Source organism: Patiria miniata, unplaced genomic scaffold (genome assembly GCF_015706575.1).
Source record: "Patiria miniata isolate m_02_andy unplaced genomic scaffold, ASM1570657v1 HiC_scaffold_5, whole genome shotgun sequence".
NCBI lineage: Eukaryota > Metazoa > Echinodermata > Asteroidea > Valvatida > Asterinidae > Patiria > Patiria miniata.
In genome coordinates, this window is record NW_024037072.1 from 15494669 (window position 1) to 15515512 (window position 20844).

The window sequence follows — 20844 nt, forward strand, 5'->3', positions numbered from 1 at the left end:
CTCCATAGTTTGAGCTTTTTTAATCAGAAAAGATGGCAGCCTCCATCATGTCCATGGTTTGACTGCGCTCTGCAGCATGTGTGGTTTGTAGATTTTCTCCTGACTTTTCCCTGTTCCTTGCTCTATCATGCTTTGATCAACTAGTGTCCTGGTGATTTATTAATTTATAGCTTCAATCGTATTCAGATCTATATTGGTTGGCCTACTACAACTTAAAGTAGGGTAATCCTTACCTTTAGGACCCCTTTCCTATATAAGGTTAAAAGACTCACCAAAACAGCTGACTAAATGACCCTCAAAAGTGACATTCTGATATTTCTTGGCACATTTGAACATTTGGCAATGACAACTCTTGAATATCAGCAGGTTTAATTTTGTAGAAAGAGGGCAGGGCTTTGATTTATGAGGGGTTAAAGACGACGATGACAAACAGAAAATATATTAAAAAAGCAAGATGGCGAACTGCAAAAAAGGTAGGAAAGTCACATTTTCTTTGAAAGTGCTTTAAAAATTATAACTAACATGAGTTTGTCTGAAGAAAAAAGACTTCTTTAGCCTGCAAAAGTCACTTTTGTACTGGACAGTCATCTGCAAAAGTCAGTTTTGAACAGACATTGACAGAACTCGTACAAAATAGGGGTGTCCTAAAAGTAAGGATTACCTAAAGTAGTTATCAGGTTATGTCATGACAACTTTTTGTGGGGGGGGGGGGGGGGGGGCTAAGCGACCCTTAGCCCCACTAGTGTGGCCGTCGGTATGCTTGGGTTCAGCGCAGCATACCGACGGCCACACTAGTGGGGCTAAGCAACCCTATGCCATGGTATGGCATATGCCATGGTATGGCATATGCCATGGCCTTATTTTGTGTATGGGCAGATTTTTTATATTTTTTATGTAGGTCTAGGCCTTTCATCACATGGTCAAACCATTATTGACATTGACATGGTTGAATCTGTTCAAATTTATCTTTTCTGTACAATTTGGGGTGCAGTTTTATTTTTAAGTTTGCCAGGGAAAGTGCTAGCTACTGTTACTTGTTCTAGTGGACAGTGGTGGGAAAAAAGGGCTCAGTTTTCTGACTTTGATCATCTTAATATAATTAATAATGTGCTAGTTAATAACTGACCTATTTTAGAACTAGAAAGAGACCAGTGTGAAAATCCTACTCCTAGAACTATGAGGCTCCACATAGTCGTGGAGCCTCATACTAGTTCTAGGAGTATGAAAATCCATGGTTCAAATAACTTGCCAATTTTGCACCTGCCATTTAAACCCTCACTGGTAATTCTTTTCAAAGATGTAATTAAAACATTAACCCGGCCCTTGTTTGTTTTTAGTGCTTCAATCTTTAGAGTGGCTTTGAGTCTGACTGAGCCATGGATCGCCAGGGGGATCGCCAGGGGGATCGCCAGGGGGATATGGGAAACCTTGAAACTAAGACCAAAGCAGAGCTGATGGATCTGCTGGCAAGACAAGAGAAACTGCTGGCCAATAAGTGAGCACAAACACCAAATCAATCATCACTCGGAAGTGGATATTTAGCCGGTGCCGGTTTTTCTTGCAGTAAACGTTAGTTTGCCCGAGGTTGTCCTCCGGCAAACTGGTGTTTACTTAGAGAAAGCTGGCACAGCCAATATGACGTAATTATTTATATACGAGCCAATCAGAGAAAGCATCCATGAAAATAACGTTAAAAAAAACCAATGCTGGCCAAATATCCACTGCCTTAAATTAATTATTGGAGTGTCTTTATTCGCATGTTACTCTTCTTTCTTTTTTTTGGCAAAGGGAAGTTACACTCTTTCTATTGTCCTTGTGTCGGAGTGTTATTCAAAGTACTCTGAGCCAGTAATAGACCCGAGACATAATGACGTAATGGCTTTGTTTACATATGCGCTTTCCTATGGGAGCGAAGTCGGGACGCCAGATAAAGTGGGGACCGTCTACAACATAGGGAAGCGCACATGTAAACAAAGTGTGACGTCATTACGTCTCAGGCTTATTGGCAAGCTTTAACCAAATCATTCTCGACAGTGTCAGGGAACAGTTTGTGTGAGGTATCACGTTACTAATCTTGTTTAGTAAATTCTCTGTCTTATTGACCAATCAGGAACAGGCTAAGCATGCTACCCGATAAAGGTCAAAAGGTCCAACTCCTGGCAGACAGGCTCCGAGAGCTCATCGCAAAACATGAGGCCATGGTGAATGACGCCGCGGATCTCCTGGAGAAAATGGACATCGGTGCCCCACAGGGCGTGCCTGAAACTCCCCAAAATGCATTCCTGAAGACAGAAAGGGCGCCGTTTCAGCCTTTCAAGACGCTCCACACAGACAGAATACCCGAGGGTCTAGGGCGTCCGCCGCCCACCCCACCCTCCAGTGGAAGCACGCCGATGCGTGGGGTGCAGGACAGGCCTCCGGAAATGTCGGCTGTTGCCATCCCACCACTCAAACATCCCGGGACGCAGTACATGGATGTCAAAGAAGCAGCTGAGCTGTTGGAGAAACAGAGGAGCAAAGTGCAGGTATAAAACGGTGAACCTTGGTACCTTACGTTGTCTTGGTGAAAATTTCCCCAATTACTGAATTCCAGTCTGAAATTTCTCCCATTTTGAGGACTTCACCAGGAAAGAGTTTGTAGCTTTTAGTAACTCACAGACCATCACAAGTCAGAGTTGTAATTAAGTCAGTCACAAGTCTCCAGAAGTCATCCCAAGTCCATCGTAGGCCTTCCAGTCTCTCGTCAAGTTGCAAGCTATTCAGATGAGCCTGTGACAAAGACACTCCTTTGTCATTGTTTGATGTGATCTGACTTGTGAATGACTGGGATACAAGTCTTTCACAAGTCAAGTCTTATGTCAAGTGACAAGATTTTCAAATGAACTGTGACTAAAGCTTCCTTTTGTCATCGTTCATCACCTCTTCCTTGTGACTGGTCTTGTGGATGGACTTGGGACTTACTTTGGACCAGACTTGCGATATGGACTCGACGAAAGCACTGCACACAGCAACAAATGAAATCCCAAATCTGTTTAATGCCAGCCCTCATTTGTTTTGATCATTCTGATATTTTGTAAATTAGGCTTTACAAGCTGCGCAGGCTGCCGAGAGATTGTCAGAGAGGCTGCACATACAGATGGGCACATACAAGCCGGACTCTCCGGGCAGGTATGCTAACATTATGAGGATATTTTGATTAAAAGTTTAAAACCAAATCTGCTACATCCAGTTGTATCACAAAACATTGTCCCTCAAAGTACTACCCACAAGGACTACTTCTAACCAGAAATCCTTTTGGTTTTTGGGGGTCTTACACTGCTGGAGGCAGGATTTGTCTACCATTCTCTGAAACAAGCTTTGTGATTAATGAAAAGTTTTGGAGTAGCAAAGCTACTTCAAGTTTCACCCCCTAAAACAGTTATTTTGCTAGCAATATAAAATTTGGAAAGAATGCAGTATCCATGCCACTTTGGTTGTGTACAAAGTTTATGCAGAGTTGAGTGCATTTTCAAAGTATTTTCAAACCAAATTGGAAATGTTTCTCAGTCCCAGAATCATGTCTTTTCAAACTTTTTGCAATGACCGTGACCTTCATTGAGATAATATATGAAAACAGTGGTGTCAGGGTGCAACATTAATTTCTTTCTCAAAAGTCATTCACTTTTAAATGAGAAATCAAATGAATAAAAATCCACCCACATTAACTCACTTCACAAATTTCAAATTATAGGCAGCCCAACAATAATTCAGGTGGATTTTTTTTGTGGGGCAAAAGAAACTCAAAAATAAAAGGGTTGCACACAGATTGAAAATCTTGAATGGGGAAAAATTTAATTTACTGCAGAGCACAGAAAGAGCAACTTTGATTTTGATGCAGCAGGGAAAAAGGTACTTATTTGGCTTTGTATCCCCCTTTCAATTAAGCCAAGAAAGGGGGATCTTGCGATAGTAGGGAGGTTTCGCAAGCGAACGGATACACTTACACTTACGTTTAGCTATCCGTATCCGTTTTTTACTTACGTGTAGCGAGCGTGGTATGCGTGTCGTCTGCACGTATGACGTCATACGCCACTCACTATCCGCTAAACGTGCAGACGACACGCATATCTCGCTCGCTACACGTAAGTAAAAAACGGATACGGATAGCTAAACGTAAGTGTAAGCGTATCCGTTCGCTTGCGAAACCTCCCTAGTGTATTCCTTCTGTGTGGCTGTGTGTTCCATTTTGGATAGGTTAACTGTTTAGTGCTGTCATATGAAAAGTCAGACTTTAATCTCAACCAAACTTGGTAACAATCATCTTTGGGTAGGGGGACTTCAGATGACTCGAGACATTTGAGGTCAAAGGTCATCGAGGGGTCAAATGAGGTCATTGTTGTTTTTGGTTAGGTAAACTGAAAACTGCTGTCATATGAAAAGTCATACTTCAATCTCAATCAAACTTGGTGACAATCATCTTTGGGTAGGGGGACTTCACATGACTTGAGACATTTGAGGTCAAAGGTCATCTAGGGGTCAAATGAGGTCATTGTTGATTTTGGTTAGGTACACTGCAAAGTGTGCTTACTAACTGACTGTATAAATACTACCAGCATGCCAGGGGGATCGTGCAAGTTTAACTTGCCGGTTTTTGTGTGTGTTATTTTAGGTACAGGGACAGGGATCGTAGCAATGACAACAGCGAAGATGAGGATACTGATGATGATGAGGTTGATGATGATGATGACGACGAAAGTGATGATTCACGTGAAATACCACAACAAAAGCAGCATGTCCCTAATGGATAACCAACTCTCACTGTCATTGTTTCTTCTCCCATAGATCCATCGTTCCATGCCAAACTTTAGCATCAAAAAGATAGACAAGTGAAAATACCTCAAGCACCTACCCAAATTGGGTAGTACACATCACATAAGGAAGTTTACATTTTATTACAAAAATGCGAGTACATTAAAACGGCACTTTACATGTATGTACATTAGAATGGATAAGATGAAAGAAATGTAATTTCTTGGCAGTTCGTTGTTGGGTTAAAATCACCTGAAAATATTAGTGGTCTTTACTGTAGTGGAATAAAATTACTTATTAGAAATAGGGGTAAGTAAAAAGGCAACGCAAAGAAACGTGTCCTTTTTTTTTGCCCTTGTTTTGATTTGAAAGTGTTCATACAGAAGCCCTGGTCATTAAATCAATTATCTTGACATGTAAAGGGTTTGTAAATAAGTCATTGACTACAAAAATAAACTTCCTCAAGGTGCTGTTCTTTAAAAGTAAACCCCTGTTCATTGACTCGGTACTCCAGTCAGTCAGGATGTGCCACAATAGCATCCTGTGAAAGAACAATATCCGAGTACAAAGCACTGCCGAGTACCAAGCTATTGAGTACCACTTGCATCCGAGTACTTTGACCTTTGAGAACGAGTACAGGTACCCGAGTCCCAGTACTTTGACCTTCGAGTACAAGTTCTGTGAAGCCTAGTCCCAGTACTTGGACATCTGGGTACGAGTACTTCATGGAGTACTCAGGTGAAAACAATTATAATCTCAAGTAACGAGTGGAAACTGAAACCACTAATTTAGCAACATGAATGTTATGGACTTCTTTTAAAGAAGACTTCTTGAAAGGCAATTTTGCCACACTGCATAAATATAATCAGAATGTTTTTGATTTCAAAACTAAAGTACTCAATTTTTCTTCCCGAGTCCTAATAATCAAGTACAAGTACTTGGCTTCTCGAGTACGAGTACCGCAAATTCAAGTCCGAGTTTGTTTATATTCGAGTACGAGTATTTTGATATTCGAGTACGAGTACGAGTATTCTCAAAAAGTACTTGACTACTGAGTACGACAACACTGTATGGTAGAGATAGTCACATCTGTGGAATAAATTAAATCGTACAACTCAAAATGAAGATTCCAATGGTAGTACTTGAACTGATTTGTAAAAAAAGCTGAATTACTTGGAAATGCTAAGGTTTATTCAAGGCATGTTTCTTTACCTATGCTAGTCACAATTTGCAATAGCTTAAACAGAAATGCTAGTCACAATGTCGTTGTAGGCCCCCTCTTTTTTTTCCTTTTTTTTCACCAAGTGGCGGCCATTCAAAAAAAAACTGGAAGCCATCTTTAAAAAATAGCCGGGTCGGGCAGCCATTTTGGAAAAAAAAAAAACAGGGCCTCCTTCCTTTTTTTTCTCAAAAAGTCAAGACGCTAAACATGTTTTTTTTTTATTTGGCCTAATACATGTATGTACAAAACAACTTATTCTATGCAATTGTTCCAGAGCAAATGTCACAAGAGCTGCCAACCACAAGTAAATTTGCTAAGCATAAAAAATACTGCTTAGCAAAAACAGGTTACCAGCCAAAACAACACTGGATGTATAATACTTGTGACTGGCTCTGCGCTTTTCCGCTTAGCAGCTTAGTGGAATGTGGACCTGGTAATTGTATCACAGTCAGTTCGTAATGACTGTACTATCGTTGCACTTACGGGACGTCAATTTTTATTTACAAATCTTACCCAAAAGTATTTAAGAAATATTATACGCCGCCTGAATAAATCCACATCATCTGATTGGTTGGTCGTTGATCACATGTCGCTGAATTATTCATCCCAAACCATGGACCGCCGCACCCCGAAAATAGAAGTTCTATTCCACGGTAAGTAGAACTTCCATTGCATGGTCACATGATTGGTGACTCTGACCAATCAGATGACGAGGATTTATTCAGATATTATATAAAACAAATAATGAATGTTTAACATTTGTGCAATGGAAAGAATAATTTCATTCGGTGACCTTCCATCTGTCACCTCATGAAATTATTCTTAGCATTGCATTCACAAACATTCATTATTTGTATACTGATTCTGTGGGGTATCCACATCAGGTATGCACCAACAATGGTAACAGTCAGTCATGATGGGTTTTGAAAAACAAACTATCAAATTCTTTCTTTCTTCCTGAGGTAAAATGTACATTCCGTTTGACACCACACTTCAAAATTATAGTCCAGTTATCACAAAACCGAGGACTATTTGTCACAATGACACACATGTAGGCAAACGTCATTATCTGCCATCTAAAATGTCCTAATGTAATATATTAATATTTATCTTGTGTACAGGTTGTATTTAAAGTACTGATACTTATTCAAAATAAAATAAAATTCATTGTTAAAAAAAGGCCGTGTATAAAAAAGGTAGAATACTGGAGTAGTTGGAATTTTTTTTTGGTAATAAATGGGATGTAAAATCCACACAAAGCTAACTTTAAAACTGGTCTCAAATATAACCTCATCCAATTAGGGGGGGGGGCGGCTGGGGGCTAGACACCATCTGATTGTCTTGACAAGAAAAATAATAAATGGGGGGGGGGGGGGTGACAACCGTCGCCCACCCCCTTGCCCCAATAACACCCCTGGATTTGCCTTGTTGAGCCTTGGCTATTGATTGAGGCTTGTTATCTCAAAGATTGGATGACCAGGGGCAAATGTTTGAAAGTTATCACAGTACGTCTTCCGACACCGACTCCTGTCGCACGAGTCTGCTGGCCATGAGCGGCTGCATCTCGTCGCTCCGACTTGACGACGAATTTGAGGTTCTGGTTATCCGCGAACCCCTCTCGGTGTCGCTGCCCACGTCCGAGCCTCGCGACGTTCTCTTCCTCTCCAGCAATTCCACGGTCTCCTCCGATCTTGTGACTGCTCTTGATTGGTTCCTCTTGGTCACATGACCCACTGTGATCCCTCTCTGGGGAATGTTTTCGGCGTGCCACTCTGTCTGGCTGGTACTGGCTGCTGATTGGTCGATCAGTCTGGGCTCGCCTTTGCTGATTGGTTTGGTTGGGCTCCTTGCCTTCTGACTGCCCGCGGATCTAGAGCGCTGGCTGGCTGAGGTATGCTGTTTATGCTGGGAGCTAGAGGATTGGCTGGATTTCTTACTCTTCATACCTTTGTGTCGAATGCTGAAAAACAAAAAAAACAAATTTGCAAAGTGCTAAAATGTTTGCAGTTCAGTACTACAAATATAGAGTACCGAAGGCTGACCTCACCTGTCTTTGTTCTGGTTCACGCACTGGTTCGTGCGCTGATGTCTTCACACGCTTAAGCTATGCGTGAACCAGAATTTAAGGTGCAGATATAATGAAGTCAACAGCATCTTACCAAAGTGTGAGCATTGATAGGTGGGGGGGGGGGGGGGGGGGGGGGACGGGACATGTATGTCTCTTCCCCCCCCCCCCCCCCACACTTTTTAAAGTGGGGGACATCATATAATTTGTCCTCTCCACTTTGTTTTGTCCCCGAATAAAGTGTAGCCTACATTTGATTCTATGACTCAGAATAGCTGATTCAATGACTCAAAACTCGAAAATGATATTTAAATGGTAATTTTATGCTCAAAACAAAGTGGTTAAAGTGGTCAGAAATTGCCTCAGATCGCACCACAGAGTGTCTAGAATCCAAAATTTCAGTGGGCCCTGAACCCCACACCTTGGGGCTTCATGCTCACATTAGTTCTGATCAAGGTATGTCTGTCTTCCCCCCCCCCCCCCCGAACTTTTGAGAAGCGATTGACGCTTATGTTTGAATTATGTTTTTTTGTCAGTGATATGAACTCCGATAAACTCATTGCAATAAAGAAAACAAGAGACAATACGCACTTTCAATTTAGCCATCTATAGGGATCCAACTGTAATTTTTTTTTCTTCAGAGCAAAAAAAAAATGTGAACCATAGAACTAGAAAGGGACCTCCTAAAAGAAAAGTAAATGGGATGAGGAGGAATGCAAGAAAATTCTACACACTCACCAAGATAACAGCTCGTGCAATAACGTCATGAAATTGTTGTACTCTGTCTCACCAAAAGGCTGTGAAAGGTAAGGGGAAGAAGCAGATACCAACCATTCAAATATTGAAGAAGTTAATCTTATCAAAGCAAAGAAAAAGAAAACCAATAGCTGACAACTTTTTCTTGTCAATAATTTTACTTTTATTTTGGATTGGGAAAAGTAAAAATGTGCTACCATGTTTGATATTAAAAAGACAGGTTTGCAGTGTTTCAGAAAGTTTAAGTTAATGTTACTGTATCAAATTTGCACATCATGACACTGTATGCTATCTTTATTCCTTATTTTAATTAAAGGGCCTATGAAGTGAATATTTCGTAGGAAGATATTTTATGCAACTTTCCAAACCTCTTAAATATGTGAGACCTATCTGACATCCCTTTTTGTTTAATTTTATTGAAAAGTTCACTTCTTTGAACATTCAAAATTGTCCATGCTTTTCCGGACAACTGAGGGCGCTGTTACCATGATGTCATTTCAGGAAGACACTGTTATATTTTAGGTTCGTTGAACACATTTGTGAGAAAAGTTTGCTCATTGGCTTACTGCCATGTACTGACACAACAACAAATCACTAAAGAAAAGGAGATTTATGACGGCGAAATATCCAAAATTCTGGCACGACGTAGTGCTGAAACTAGTTGTAACATTGAGGTTTCTGCCTGAAATGACATTACAATTTTGCACTTTTGCAAAAGGTGCGTTTTCAAGGATCGCATTAAAAAAATTACATAGCATGAGCCCTTTGAGAAAGAGAAATCGTTTCTTAATTTTGTCTCATTATTTTAACACAATCTTTCTTAAATACCCAGAGAAGCTTAATATCAAAACAGAAGAAAACATGAAGGAAAGTTTGAACATGAACATGCTGCATCTTCTTCAATCCTTCAAAATCTTTCAAAACTTCCTACAGGATTTTGAAGGATGCGGGAGGACTGCCAGACTTTACCTTGAGTCCGTAATGGGCACTCTCGTAAGCTGCTGCGAATGCACGGCACAGGTTAACGGAAGCTCCCTTGAGGGGGGCCTGCGGGGGATCTCGCAGACTCAAAATATACTCCTTCAAGTTCCCACACTGAGGGCGTACCCTGCGACATTCAATTTTCTTCAGTTGTTCATCTGTGGGTAAATTTGGAGTGAGATTATACAGTTATGAAAGAGTATATTTCAGAGATAAAACTGGCCTTGGCAAAAAAAGTCTGAAATTGGACCTTGGATCGGAGCTGGCACAGCATCGTGCAGTGCAGTGCAGCGCATCAACGTGGGACCCACTGAATTTTTCCATGTCATAGGTCAGTATTTAACCTTTTCTCCAGCCGGAAATGGATCTGATCAGCATTGGTCTAGGTGTTTTACACTTGTGCAAATTTTTATGTGTCGTTTTCATCAACTTTTTATGTGTTTTTTTGTGGAAATTATAATGAAAAAAAAAAAACATTTTGTGGAAAAATCGTTAAATAATCATTTTTGTGGATCGCTAATAAATTTTTAATTTCATTGGAAAATTAAAAAAAAACTGATTTCAAATTAAAATCTGAAAAGTTTCATCTCTGATATTTTCTCTCCCTGGTGCTGTTGTTCAAATAATATTCAGATGCAGTAGATAATCAGGTGCAAAGTAGCACTAAATATGTGAAAGGGAAATCCTCTTTCAGCCAAGATTTGAAACTTTGGCAACTTTCATGCAAAACCCAATGTGTCTCAGACGTCCAAATATTCACTTGCAATACAGCTTCCTATTCAAGCTAGAATACAAAACCTGTCGGTGTCTAATAGACAAGCTTACACATCCTTGACCACACAAAAGACACAAAGCAATGGTAAAGATTTGTGGTATGGCCTTTTAAAGGGAAGATACAACATTTGCAAACATTACAAAAAGAAATGATCAAATTATCACAAAATACCATACTGGATTGTCGGGGAATGACAGTCTAAAGCATCCTGTAAAATCATGGCTTCTGGTGTGCTGACATTTTCAAGAAAAATGGTATTTTTCCAACGCTGGTCGGCTGACCAGCGTTGGAGAAAACTGGCTTTTTTTTTCAAAACTGCTCCTAATTTTTCATAATTAGTTATTCCGTGTTTTCTTTGCAACTGATTACACAACTGTGAAGGGATTCAAGCCAACTAGACAGACTCTCTGACCTTACAATTCCCGGAATCAACTAATTCTCCGTTTCATCTTAAGTGGGGTCAGGGAACCAGACTCCAAGAACATGAATGGTTTTCTTGGTTTTTCCAGCATCTACAAGCCCAAAACGTGAAACAAGTCATTTTAACAATATTTGCTATAACATACTAATCCTCCAAATCCATTTCTTTCTAAAAATTGCAGCAAAAGCCAATGTTGTACATTCCCTTTAAAAAAAGAAAGAAACATTTGTGTGGTTTTGAGCCAAATTCTCTCTGCATTATTCCATAATTCCTTCAAAAACCCACCACTGTGGAGAACCAATGGCATAATTCCCTTGTACTTTCAAGAGGCATAAAGCACCATGTATTTAATAGTGGCTGAGTTGTATCTCTTCTAACTCTTGCAAAATATTCTAAAGATCTGGGGTTATGTCTTAAATACACACTGTTTTTGAGGAACAATTAAACACATGGAGTACTCTGTTCCCTTTTGCAATAAATATGGACCATGCGGCATACATGCTGAACTTTAAGTGTTACAATGTTTTTTTTATGAATCTCACCTAATTTTGACAGAGCATCAACTGCTTTCATCCTGTAGATGTAGGAACACTTCTCTGTTGAAAAAAAGAAAGAAATATTACAAAAAAGTTAAGACATATCATTAAAGGGAATAAAATCATAAATTGCTTTTGCTGCAATTTTCAGAAATAAGTGGATTTGGAGGATTAGCATGTTATAGCAAAAATTGTTAAACTGACTTGTTTCACGTTTTGGGCTTGTAGATGCTGGAAAAACCAAGAAAACCAATCATGTTCTTGTAGTCTGGTTCCCTGACCCAACTTAAGACGAATTGGAGCAATTTATAGACTTGGGGAATTGTAAGGTCAGAGAATTAGTCTATTAGGCTTGTACCCCTTTTAATACAGGTGTGTAATCAATTGCAAAGAAAATGCGGAATAACTAAATATGAAAAACTAGGAGCAGTTTTTGAGAAAAAAAAGCCAGTTTCCTCCAACGCTGGTCGGCTGACCATCGTTGGAAAAATACAAGTTTCTTGAAAATGTCAGCACACCAGGGGTCACGATTTTACAGGATGCTTTAGACTGTCATTCCCTAACAATCCAGTAAGGTATTTCGTGATAATTTGATCAGGGGTCACGATTTTACAGGATGCTTTAGACTGTCATTCCCTAACAATCCAGTAAGGTATTTCGTGATAATTTGATCATTTCATTTTTTTATGTATTGCAAATGTTGTTTCCTCCCTTTAAACACTATCAAGTTTAAATTAAATATTTCACAATTTTGCATGAAACATTTAATTTTGGCAACATTGTCCTCTAGCTTTTTATTTACCTCCAGAACTATTTTCCCCGTTGAGAAATTTCAGCCTGTGGTCATCATCTCCCAGTAATCTTGGCTCATACTTCATCCTCGATACGTGGGTCAGCTTCTGCTCGATTTCTGTCTGCAGACTCCTGGGGGCGCTGTGACCAATGGGGACATGGGGACTTCGGTGGGAAGTCAGCGAAAACCGCATAATTTGTCGCTTGGCGAATATAATCACAACCAAAAGTAACTGATAAATAAATTTAAAAAAAGATAAAGCATGTTACGCCCACATCAATGTAATTAACTTAAAAGGAAACAAAATCAACTTATACACTCAACCAAAAAAGAAAGTCCCCCCCCCCTTAATACTTTTTGTCTAACTCAAAAACTACTAGGCACATCTTGCTCAAATTATGACTGTTCAGTACAGAAATTCCTTAGCAATCCAGCCATACTCTTTGTATCATCTGTCATAAAACTAAATATGAAAAATTAAGAACAGTTTTTGAAAAAAAAGCCAGTTTTTCCAACGCTGGTCAGCTGACCAGCGTTGGAAAAATGCAATTTTTCTTGAAAATGTCAGCACACCAGGAGCCACGATTTTAAAGGATGCTTTAGACTGTCATTCCTCACAATCCAGTAAGGTATTTCGTGATAATTTGATCATTTTGTTTTTTGATGTTTGCAAATGTTGTATTTTCCCTCTAAGGCCAAAAAAAAATTAGGCAGTGGATATTTAGTCTGGCTTAGTTTAGTCTGGCTCCATGCCAACATTATCGCTGTAACTTCGTATTCACAAGATGGGAATCAGACCATTTTACAATTTCGTACTTTATTTCCCTTTAAAAATAAATCCTCCAGAGCCACAAATCTGAAAAAGAAAATGTAATACTCTGCAATAAAATGTTTCAGACATGTTAAAATAATAAAAGAAGAATATTCTTATTTTTGGGGATGGGGAAAAAAGACCTTAAAAATTTCGCCAGCAGGGATCCATCCCAGATCTTCCTGCTCATGAGATCCGTTGCTAATCCACTACTGCCACAGGTGCTACACAACTGTTGGTGGTAATTTAATATATCTTAGAATTCAGCCCTATCTTAGAGAGTACAGCGCCCTCTGTTGTAGGGATTGCCGCTGGCAATATATCCAATATCAAAATAATTTAAAATTGCAATAATTTTAAAACTGCTTGCCCTATGAAGCTAGGAAGTATAGTAGTAGATCACTTGTTTAATTGCATATTTTGAAAGTTCTTTGAGATTAACTTAGGCCTATTAATGTAAATTCTATTTCTACACTATCGAATTAACTTTGAGTTTGAATTCGATGATTCTACCTACCCATAGACTTTGTACACAACCGCTGAAGTTGCGTCAGGTTGCAACATTCTTTCCAATCAGACAAACAAGAGGAAACAAACATGGCAGATACAATCAAAAGACGTACGAAATTAAGTAGCAATCACTTTTAAAGGGGCGTGGCTTCCACGCAATACGTATGGCGAGTACGACTAGGGCATGTAGGGCTCTAGGCTAGCCCTGGTGGACTCCCTTTCCTCCCTACGTTACGGAGGGAGTCCTGAGTACACATGTGCTCACAACCGAACGAAAACATTTCTTACCAATAATTTCAATATTTTTACCTTGTTGGAGAAGCTAATTTTTACGTCGTATATTCTATGTGTCCTTATCTGTTAGTACGCTAGGTTCAGGAATCCATATGCGATGCTGACTGACGTCAATCAGGAAAATAAACTCGAAAGCGACGTTTAACTAGACTCTTTTCATCAGTTTCTCACCGCCGAGTCTATTCTCGTACATGATGTACATGTACGTCTGTGCAGCGTGTAGTCTGGTTCCCTAGACCGGGCAATTATTCTCGACGCTCATATCACGTCTGGTCCGGGGGCCAGACTATGCAGCATGAATATGCAGTGCGCACGCGCGATTTGCTTAGTAACCACCCTCATACGCACGCGCACTTACTTGAAGCCGCGGTCGCTAATCCAATGACCGAGCGTGTTTTCGCGCCAGTTACCAGAAACACGTTTCGGCTTTGGTCATTGGTTGAGCGTTTTTCGCGACATCAGTTGACTGGAGTGACGTAACGGTTCCAACCAAAACTAAACAAATGAGGGCGCTAGCGTGCGTACGCGCTTGGAATTGCGTACGCATGTACATTGTACATGACGTACGGACTCTGGAATAAACTGATGAAAAGAGACTACAAACACGTACAAGTTTAACGTTGCTTTGGAGTTTATTTTCCTGATTAACGTCAGTCAGTATCGCATATGGAATTCCTGAACCCAGTGGCCAATAGATAAGGATACATAGAGTATGTAGGCGTGAAATAAGCTTCTATAACGAGGTAAAACATAACAAAACTCTGGTAAAAATGTTGGGATGGTTTCATGTAGAAAAGTCTTGTCCTGGACGTTAGTCGTATTGCAATGAAGACTTCGTCCAACCTGGGCTAGGCTCTAGGCCTACTTTGAAAATAGTAAAGCTTACCGCACTTCCAGTTCCCGCAATGAGAATTAACGTCGTGTTTAACAAAGATGTATTACCACCCATGATTCAGGTGTAGTTTATGTGGAGAATTCGTTACAAAACAAGAGGTTTAAAGGCATACAGCCTTACAGGACGTGATCGCGCTCAGAATATGTTCAGAGGAAATGATGGACGCAGCCATGACAGGCTCTTTCTACCCATTAACATCTCATTTTCGTATGTCATCATACTTTGGGTAAAAAAAAACACATTATGACGAAGCAAATTATATTTTTGTAATATTTTAAAAATAGGTTTGTTTTACAATTTACAAATTTGAATAAAACTACATATACGGCATTTACTAAAAATAATAATTACCGAAAAATAGGAAAATATATTTGATTAACCTCTTTGCCTTCCGCTCGCTCCTCAAGCGCTCTTCATATGTGCAGAGTTAGTGCAGTTTCTATGAACATCTTTCCACAGAAAAAGAGGAGATATGGCGACAGGCAATGCTGAGGAGAGAAACAGTGCCAATATTTTGTTAACCGGTACGTCTGTCTTGAAACTAAACACCTTTTCAGGACGCAAAATATATCTGTTTAATCAGTGTTAATTAATAATTAATCCTTAAATAATCAGACTCTTCAGAGGCTTCAGGCATGTCAGGCTTCCCAATTTCATGCCCTTACAAAAGTAAAAAAAGAAAGAAACTGTTTCAAAATAAAAGTGTTTATTTAGCCGTAAAACTGGTCCCGCATTTTATTCCGTTAGTAAGCCCGCACGCGCACATCGTAAAGCGCCCTCATGCACGTATACGAGTAGGCCTACACCAAATATTGGACATTAAATTACCATTTCTCGTCAAGCGAACGCCTCACAAGCAACGTCGCTCAAGTTGGAATCCCAGCGTGACTGATGTTTTTTTAAACTTTATTTTTGCGTCCTAAAAAATGAGAATTGTTAATTAAATCCTTCATTAAATGCAGAGTATTTCATCTTTTTTTCACAATTCGTGGCTGTGGAGGATTTTTTTTAAAGGGAAATTAAGTCCGAAATTGTAATGGTCTGATTCCCATCTCTTTACATGAAGTCACATGACAATGTTAGCGCGGAACTAGACAATCATGGTAAAATTTCACCCGTGGCCGTTTTAAGGGTGAAATCTGATATTTTTGTTGGGTCTTTCGATTGTATCACGTGATGGCGGCCATGCGGCTGGGACCCTATCACCAAACAATGTCTCGACCCAATGTTAAAAAGGCTATAAGTAGGGTCCTAGTTACTTGGACTAAAGTAATAGAGTGCAGGTTTTGTTTTTGTTTTGTTTTTTAAAGGGACATTTTTGGGTAAAAACGACGATAAAGACGACAAAACACAACACAAAAAGAAAGATGGCAATAACAGCGACGCTGCAAAATCGCGTTGATTCGCATGGACACCAACCCTAAAAACCATAAGAAAAAATCACATTTTTACCCCAACAAACTGTTCAAAAACACAAAAAATTATTGTTTCGATCAACAAACTTAATAATTGTACGTAGTCTTTTTCTCCAAACAAAACATAAAGGGACACCTGGAACCGGTAAAACCACCCTTGGACAGGAGTTAGCCGAACGGCTGTCCATGAACTATATCAATGTGGGTGATGTAGCCAAGGAGAAAGAATTATACGAGGGATGGGATGATGAATACGAGTGCCCGTTCTTGGATGAAGAAAGGGTAAGATTGGACTATTTGTGAGTGAACTGCAACATATATGTGAATTAAATTTAAACAATAAATTGATCTAATAAGCCCTGTCTCATGATGTTTGATCAATTACAGTTGTGATATACACGTATGTTCCACAAAAGTCTAATTTTGGAACACACAGTGTGCGGCATTGGATCGTTCTCTTACTGGTATTGTTTGACCTATTTCTCTATCGAATTCTCCCACCAGCGAAACTTGTTATTTCGGAACAGCTCTTGCATACTTATGTGTGAGTTGTTCGCATCACACAAATGCTTATCAGATGGAACGGCAGATTGGAGCCAAGTTTAGTGTAAACGAGAAAATAATTTTTAAAAATGAGTGGCTTGTAGAACACAATTGACTACCATACTGGCTTACAGGTGGTGAGAATGGGCACAAAGACATCACACTGTTCCAGAGTTGGAGGTCACTGGCCTAAAGGCTAGCCCCAAATTATGTGCTACAGTAACAGTCTTGGGAATTCAGTTTTCTTTGACCAGTTATAAAAACAAAAAAATACTTGGAATTCACTCGCAAATTGCTTATGATGGATTGTGTATTATTGTATTCAAGACAGGATTTTTAATTTTGTTGTAAAACAAGCTGGTATGCCATTCCTGAAATTTGGGCTGATCCTTAAGGCACATCAGAATAGATGGAAACTGAATTCATCAAATGAACTGGCTGAGTTCTCTTTTGACTTAAACCAATTTACTTATCGACCAATTCCATACTTGTAAAACTTGTATAAAAGTAATTGCTGGAATTTGCTGGACGAAGTTGCATGCTTTTGCATACATGTGCACAACAAAATGGGATGTCTGAAATAGCCTACAAGATGCCCACACGACAGCCAGACACCCCACTAGCTAACGATTCATGATGTTTGAATGCCTCTGAAACCAAAAATATTCCAAAGACTTACAGCGTATGGACAAATCTTGCTTTCTGTATTAAAGGGAATGTATAACATTTGCTTTTTTCAGAAATAAACGGACTTGGAGGATTAGTATGTCATAGCAAATATTGATAAACTGACTTGTTTCACATTTTCAGCTTGTAGATGCTGGGAAAACCAAGAAAACCAATCTTGTTCTGGTAGTCTGGTTCCCTGACCCCACTTGATATGAAACAGAGCAATTTATAGACTTTGTAAAAAAGACAGTTTTCTCCAACGATGGTCGGCCGACCAGCGCTGGAAAAATAAAAGTATTCTTGAAAATGTCAGCACACCAGGAGCCACGATTTTACAGGATGCTTCAGACTTTCATTCCCTAACAATCCAGTGAGGTATTTTGTGATACATTTTGTAATTTGATCATTTCGTATTTTGATGTTTGCAAATGTTGTATCTTCCCTTTAAGGTTATTGATGAGTTGGATGATGTGTTGAGACAAGGCGGCTGCATCGTGGACTATCACAGTTGCGAGTTTTTTCCCGAGCGCTGGTTCGACTTTGTCTTTGTGCTGCGTACAGACAACACAAACCTGTACAACAGACTTGAACAAAGGTGAGAACACACTCTGAAAAGCATTATCAAAGAAATGCGTTTATAGTTAACCTGCTGAGCTAATAGTTTATAATTGTATAGCCTACTATGTTAGTAGAGGATGTAATGGGACCATTTGTACACATTGTACCTTCCGCGCCATGTTTCTCACAAAAATTAAACTTTTGTTTTATGGGCTTTACCACATATAAACCTAATGGCTGCTGTGAACTCTGTGTTACAAACAAACAGTTGGGGGGGGGGGGGGACTTTTGAACGTTTTGCTGCCATGCACCTGGCACTCATGTGTGACTGTAGTACATGATGTACTTCAGGCCACTGGTGCATGATGCAGTGTGCATGCACATGTGTCCCAAACCCGGAGCTCTCTCAGCCTCTCACAAATGGTGACAACGCACCATCTTTTGTTCATACTCAGAGCCCGTAGACAGGCCGATTTCATCTTTTATACATTACGTTCTGCAACTTTGTTATGGAAATGATGTGTGAGACAGTATCTAAGAAGTACAAAGTCGACACATGATGACAGCAGTGTTGTAGTCATGCTTATCTCAAGTCCGGTCGCACAACATCACAAGTCCTTTCACAAGTCTAGTTACAAGTTACAACTAACAAAGGAATGTGTTTGTGGAAGTCAATTGGAATAGCTTGTGACTTGACTTGGGACTGGATGATTTGTGATGGACTTGACTACAGCACTGTGTTGCTGTTAGGCCCGTTCTGGACGCTGTGCTTCTGCCACGCCGAACTTAACTGAAATGAGGGCGGCAATAGCTCGTTCACAAGCACGCAGTTGCTCTAAACGCAGAACTTAATAGTCGAACCTCAATGCATCTCGAGTAACTGGCCAGGTTAAAGCAGTTCCTTCAGCAGGATCAAGATATTCGTGATGCGGACGCGAGAGAGGGTATTGTGAGCATGCGCATTCCTAAAATGTTTGCCCCAACTTCCAATTGAAGCGAGTTCGGCACGGCAATGGCCCGACGTTTAGAAAAGTGCCGTGCCACTTCCGTTCAGAAGGGCAGCCCTGTCGCCTTAAAGGGTGTTGCCATGCTGAACTCAATTCGCTGAGCAAAGTGGTTCTAAAACGCCGTGCTACCACCATGCCGAATTAAAAAAAATCTAATTAATTGAGTTCGGCATGGCAGTTTTGCGGCGTTTAGAACGGGCTGTATATAGACCAATGAAATTACAGTATCCAACAAAATAGATACCATTGCTGTTCCTGTTATTTACAATATAATTTTTGTCACAACAATTTTCTCCATACACACAGAGGCTACAGCGGTAAGAAACTCGAGGACAATGTCCAGTGCGAAATCTTCCAGACCATTCTTGAGGAGGCGGTCAGCTCCTACCTCCCCAGCATTGTCTTTGAGCTACAGAGCAACACGCCCGAAGATATGGAGTCCAATCTCTGTACCATCGAGGAGATGGTCAAACGATGGACGTCCAACAAGAGATAAAAGTAAAAGACACTCACTGAAGGCCGGTTCATGCTTAGAGCAAAAGTGAATGCAAATGTAAACTTGTGACGTCATGGCAAGCATTCAATCTGGAAATTTTCCAAAAGTTTGAGGGGAGGGTTTCTTGGTTTTTGGATGTGGCAATTGTTAAAATTGAAGGAAAGATTTCCATATACGAAGTTCACTCAACACCCTGTGTACAAACCCTATGAGATTGGACTGAAAAATTCTAAGTGTTTTCTAAGAAAATGCTTGTATTTTCTCAGAGTTGTAACGAGTCACTGATTTTTGTGACTCGAGTCGAGTCGAGTCATTTTAAAGAAGTGACTCGAGTCGAGTCGAGTCATTAGGTCAACAAGGTCGAGTCGAGTCGAGTCGAGTCACAGAGTGTGGTCGAGTCGAGTCGAGTCGAGTCAAGTATTTAGCTCGAGTCAATTCGAGTCACAAATATTTGAACACTAAATTACAATAAAAAGCAACAAACACAAGAGAGAAAGAATACAAGGCACCAGTCTATTACGGAAATCCAAAGACATAAAGTATGCTGTATGGTACCCAACCAACAGTTTCCATTGCTAGCTCACGTCACAGATAAGAAGATGTGAAACTTCGGTCTTATAACCGGTTTGGCTTCGGGTCTAGATTTTGTTGTTCGCTGATCGCTGACAACGTTAAAACCTAATTGCATTATACAAAACTGTTTCTGATTATTTAAAGGTGGGCCCGTCCGTATCCATTTTTTTGTGTGAAATCGGGACATGAATTTAGCCAGCGTTCCACCAAGAACTTCAAAATCGCCCGAAACCAATGATGAAACCACGGATTGAGAAATGCGTTTTAAGTCTGGTTCCGGGTTTAGCATTACATGCTATAGAACCACAAGGTGGGAGTCCGCGACACGGTGTATGTTTGTTGTTTCATTATGGAGGAAGGAAACAGACTGCCGCTGTATATAAACGTACATTATTCGCGAACATTAACGTGACGTGAACAAAAACTGGCAACGCGAACGGCGCAGCGTAAGTCATTGCAAATATTTTTCGCAAGTAAGTTTTGCTTTTATTTTGGGACTCGAGTCTTATTAGCCTTCCTCGAGTCGAGTCGAGTCATTCTGATGAGGGACTCGAGTCGAGTCGAGTCATTTGCTCGCAGTGACTCGAGTCGAGTCGAGTCATTTACCCGTCAGGACTCGAGTCGAGTCGAGTCGCCAAAAAATGTGACTCGAGTCGGACTCGAGTCGAGTCATTGACTCGAGTCATTACAACTCTGTATTTTCTCACTGCTCAAATTGACTTTGATGACATGAAAT

General features: G+C 40.1%; 3 protein-coding genes across 9 annotated transcripts; 2 read left to right on the forward strand and 1 right to left on the reverse strand.

Annotated features, from left to right (window-relative positions):
* Positions 1-16: 16 nt before the first annotated feature.
* Positions 17-6060, forward strand: LOC119740596 (coiled-coil domain-containing protein 96-like). Of its 5 annotated transcripts, none has more exons than XM_038215951.1 (5): positions 17-83; positions 1353-1495; positions 2111-2525; positions 3083-3168; positions 4649-6060. In XM_038215951.1, the coding sequence occupies exons 2-5, from the start codon at positions 1377-1379 to the stop codon at positions 4785-4787; spliced, it is 759 nt and encodes a 252-aa protein (XP_038071879.1). In that variant the 5' UTR covers positions 17-83; positions 1353-1376; the 3' UTR covers positions 4788-6060. The 5 variants fall into 5 exon arrangements, with proteins under 5 accessions (XP_038071879.1, XP_038071880.1, XP_038071881.1 ...); XM_038215952.1 differs by having other exon boundaries at positions 30-83; positions 1338-1495; XM_038215953.1 differs by having other exon boundaries at positions 30-78; positions 1338-1495.
* A 748-nt stretch (positions 6061-6808) lies between these two features.
* LOC119740598 (protein C1orf43 homolog) lies at positions 6809-15335 on the reverse strand. Of its 3 annotated transcripts, none has more exons than XM_038215956.1 (6): positions 15228-15335; positions 12347-12569; positions 11551-11604; positions 9801-9970; positions 8814-8872; positions 6809-7970 (listed from the first exon to the last, which is right to left on the reverse strand). In XM_038215956.1, the coding sequence occupies exons 2-6, from the start codon at positions 12528-12530 to the stop codon at positions 7511-7513; spliced, it is 927 nt and encodes a 308-aa protein (XP_038071884.1). In that variant the 5' UTR covers positions 12531-12569; positions 15228-15335; the 3' UTR covers positions 6809-7510. The 3 variants fall into 3 exon arrangements, with proteins under 3 accessions (XP_038071884.1, XP_038071883.1, XP_038071885.1); XM_038215955.1 differs by lacking the exon at positions 15228-15335 and adding an exon at positions 14839-15034; XM_038215957.1 differs by lacking the exon at positions 15228-15335 and adding an exon at positions 13666-13831.
* On the forward strand, positions 15242-19762 carry LOC119740599 (adenylate kinase isoenzyme 6-like). The gene is made up of 4 exons (XM_038215958.1): positions 15242-15371; positions 16393-16544; positions 17924-18069; positions 19346-19762. The coding sequence occupies exons 1-4, from the start codon at positions 15320-15322 to the stop codon at positions 19533-19535; spliced, it is 540 nt and encodes a 179-aa protein (XP_038071886.1). The 5' UTR covers positions 15242-15319; the 3' UTR covers positions 19536-19762.
* Positions 19763-20844: the final 1082 nt, after the last annotated feature.

Bases quoted from the DNA above. Each gene is read 5' to 3' on its own strand.
- LOC119740599 (XM_038215958.1), top strand. From the start codon at position 15,320: ATGGCGACAGGCAATGCTGAGGAGAGAAACAGTGCCAATATTTTGTTA. The intron at 15,372-16,392 runs GTACGTCTGTCT...CAAAACATAAAG, and splicing joins TGCCAATATTTTGTTAACCG to GGACACCTGGAACCGGTAAA. The intron at 16,545-17,923 runs GTAAGATTGGAC...CTTCCCTTTAAG, and splicing joins CGTTCTTGGATGAAGAAAGG to GTTATTGATGAGTTGGATGA.
- LOC119740598 (XM_038215955.1), bottom strand. From the start codon at position 14,901: ATGGGTGGTAATACATCTTTGTTAAACACGACGTTAATTCTCATTGCG. The intron at 9,971-11,550 runs GTGAGATTCATA...ATTTACCCACAG, and splicing joins TGATGCTCTGTCAAAATTAG to ATGAACAACTGAAGAAAATT. The intron at 8,873-9,800 runs GTAAAGTCTGGC...TACCTTTCACAG, and splicing joins GTGCCCATTACGGACTCAAG to CCTTTTGGTGAGACAGAGTA.
- LOC119740596 (XM_038215951.1), top strand. From the start codon at position 1,377: ATGGATCGCCAGGGGGATCGCCAGGGGGATCGCCAGGGGGATATGGGA. The intron at 1,496-2,110 runs GTGAGCACAAAC...TTGACCAATCAG, and splicing joins GAGAAACTGCTGGCCAATAA to GAACAGGCTAAGCATGCTAC. The intron at 2,526-3,082 runs GTATAAAACGGT...TTTGTAAATTAG, and splicing joins AACAGAGGAGCAAAGTGCAG to GCTTTACAAGCTGCGCAGGC.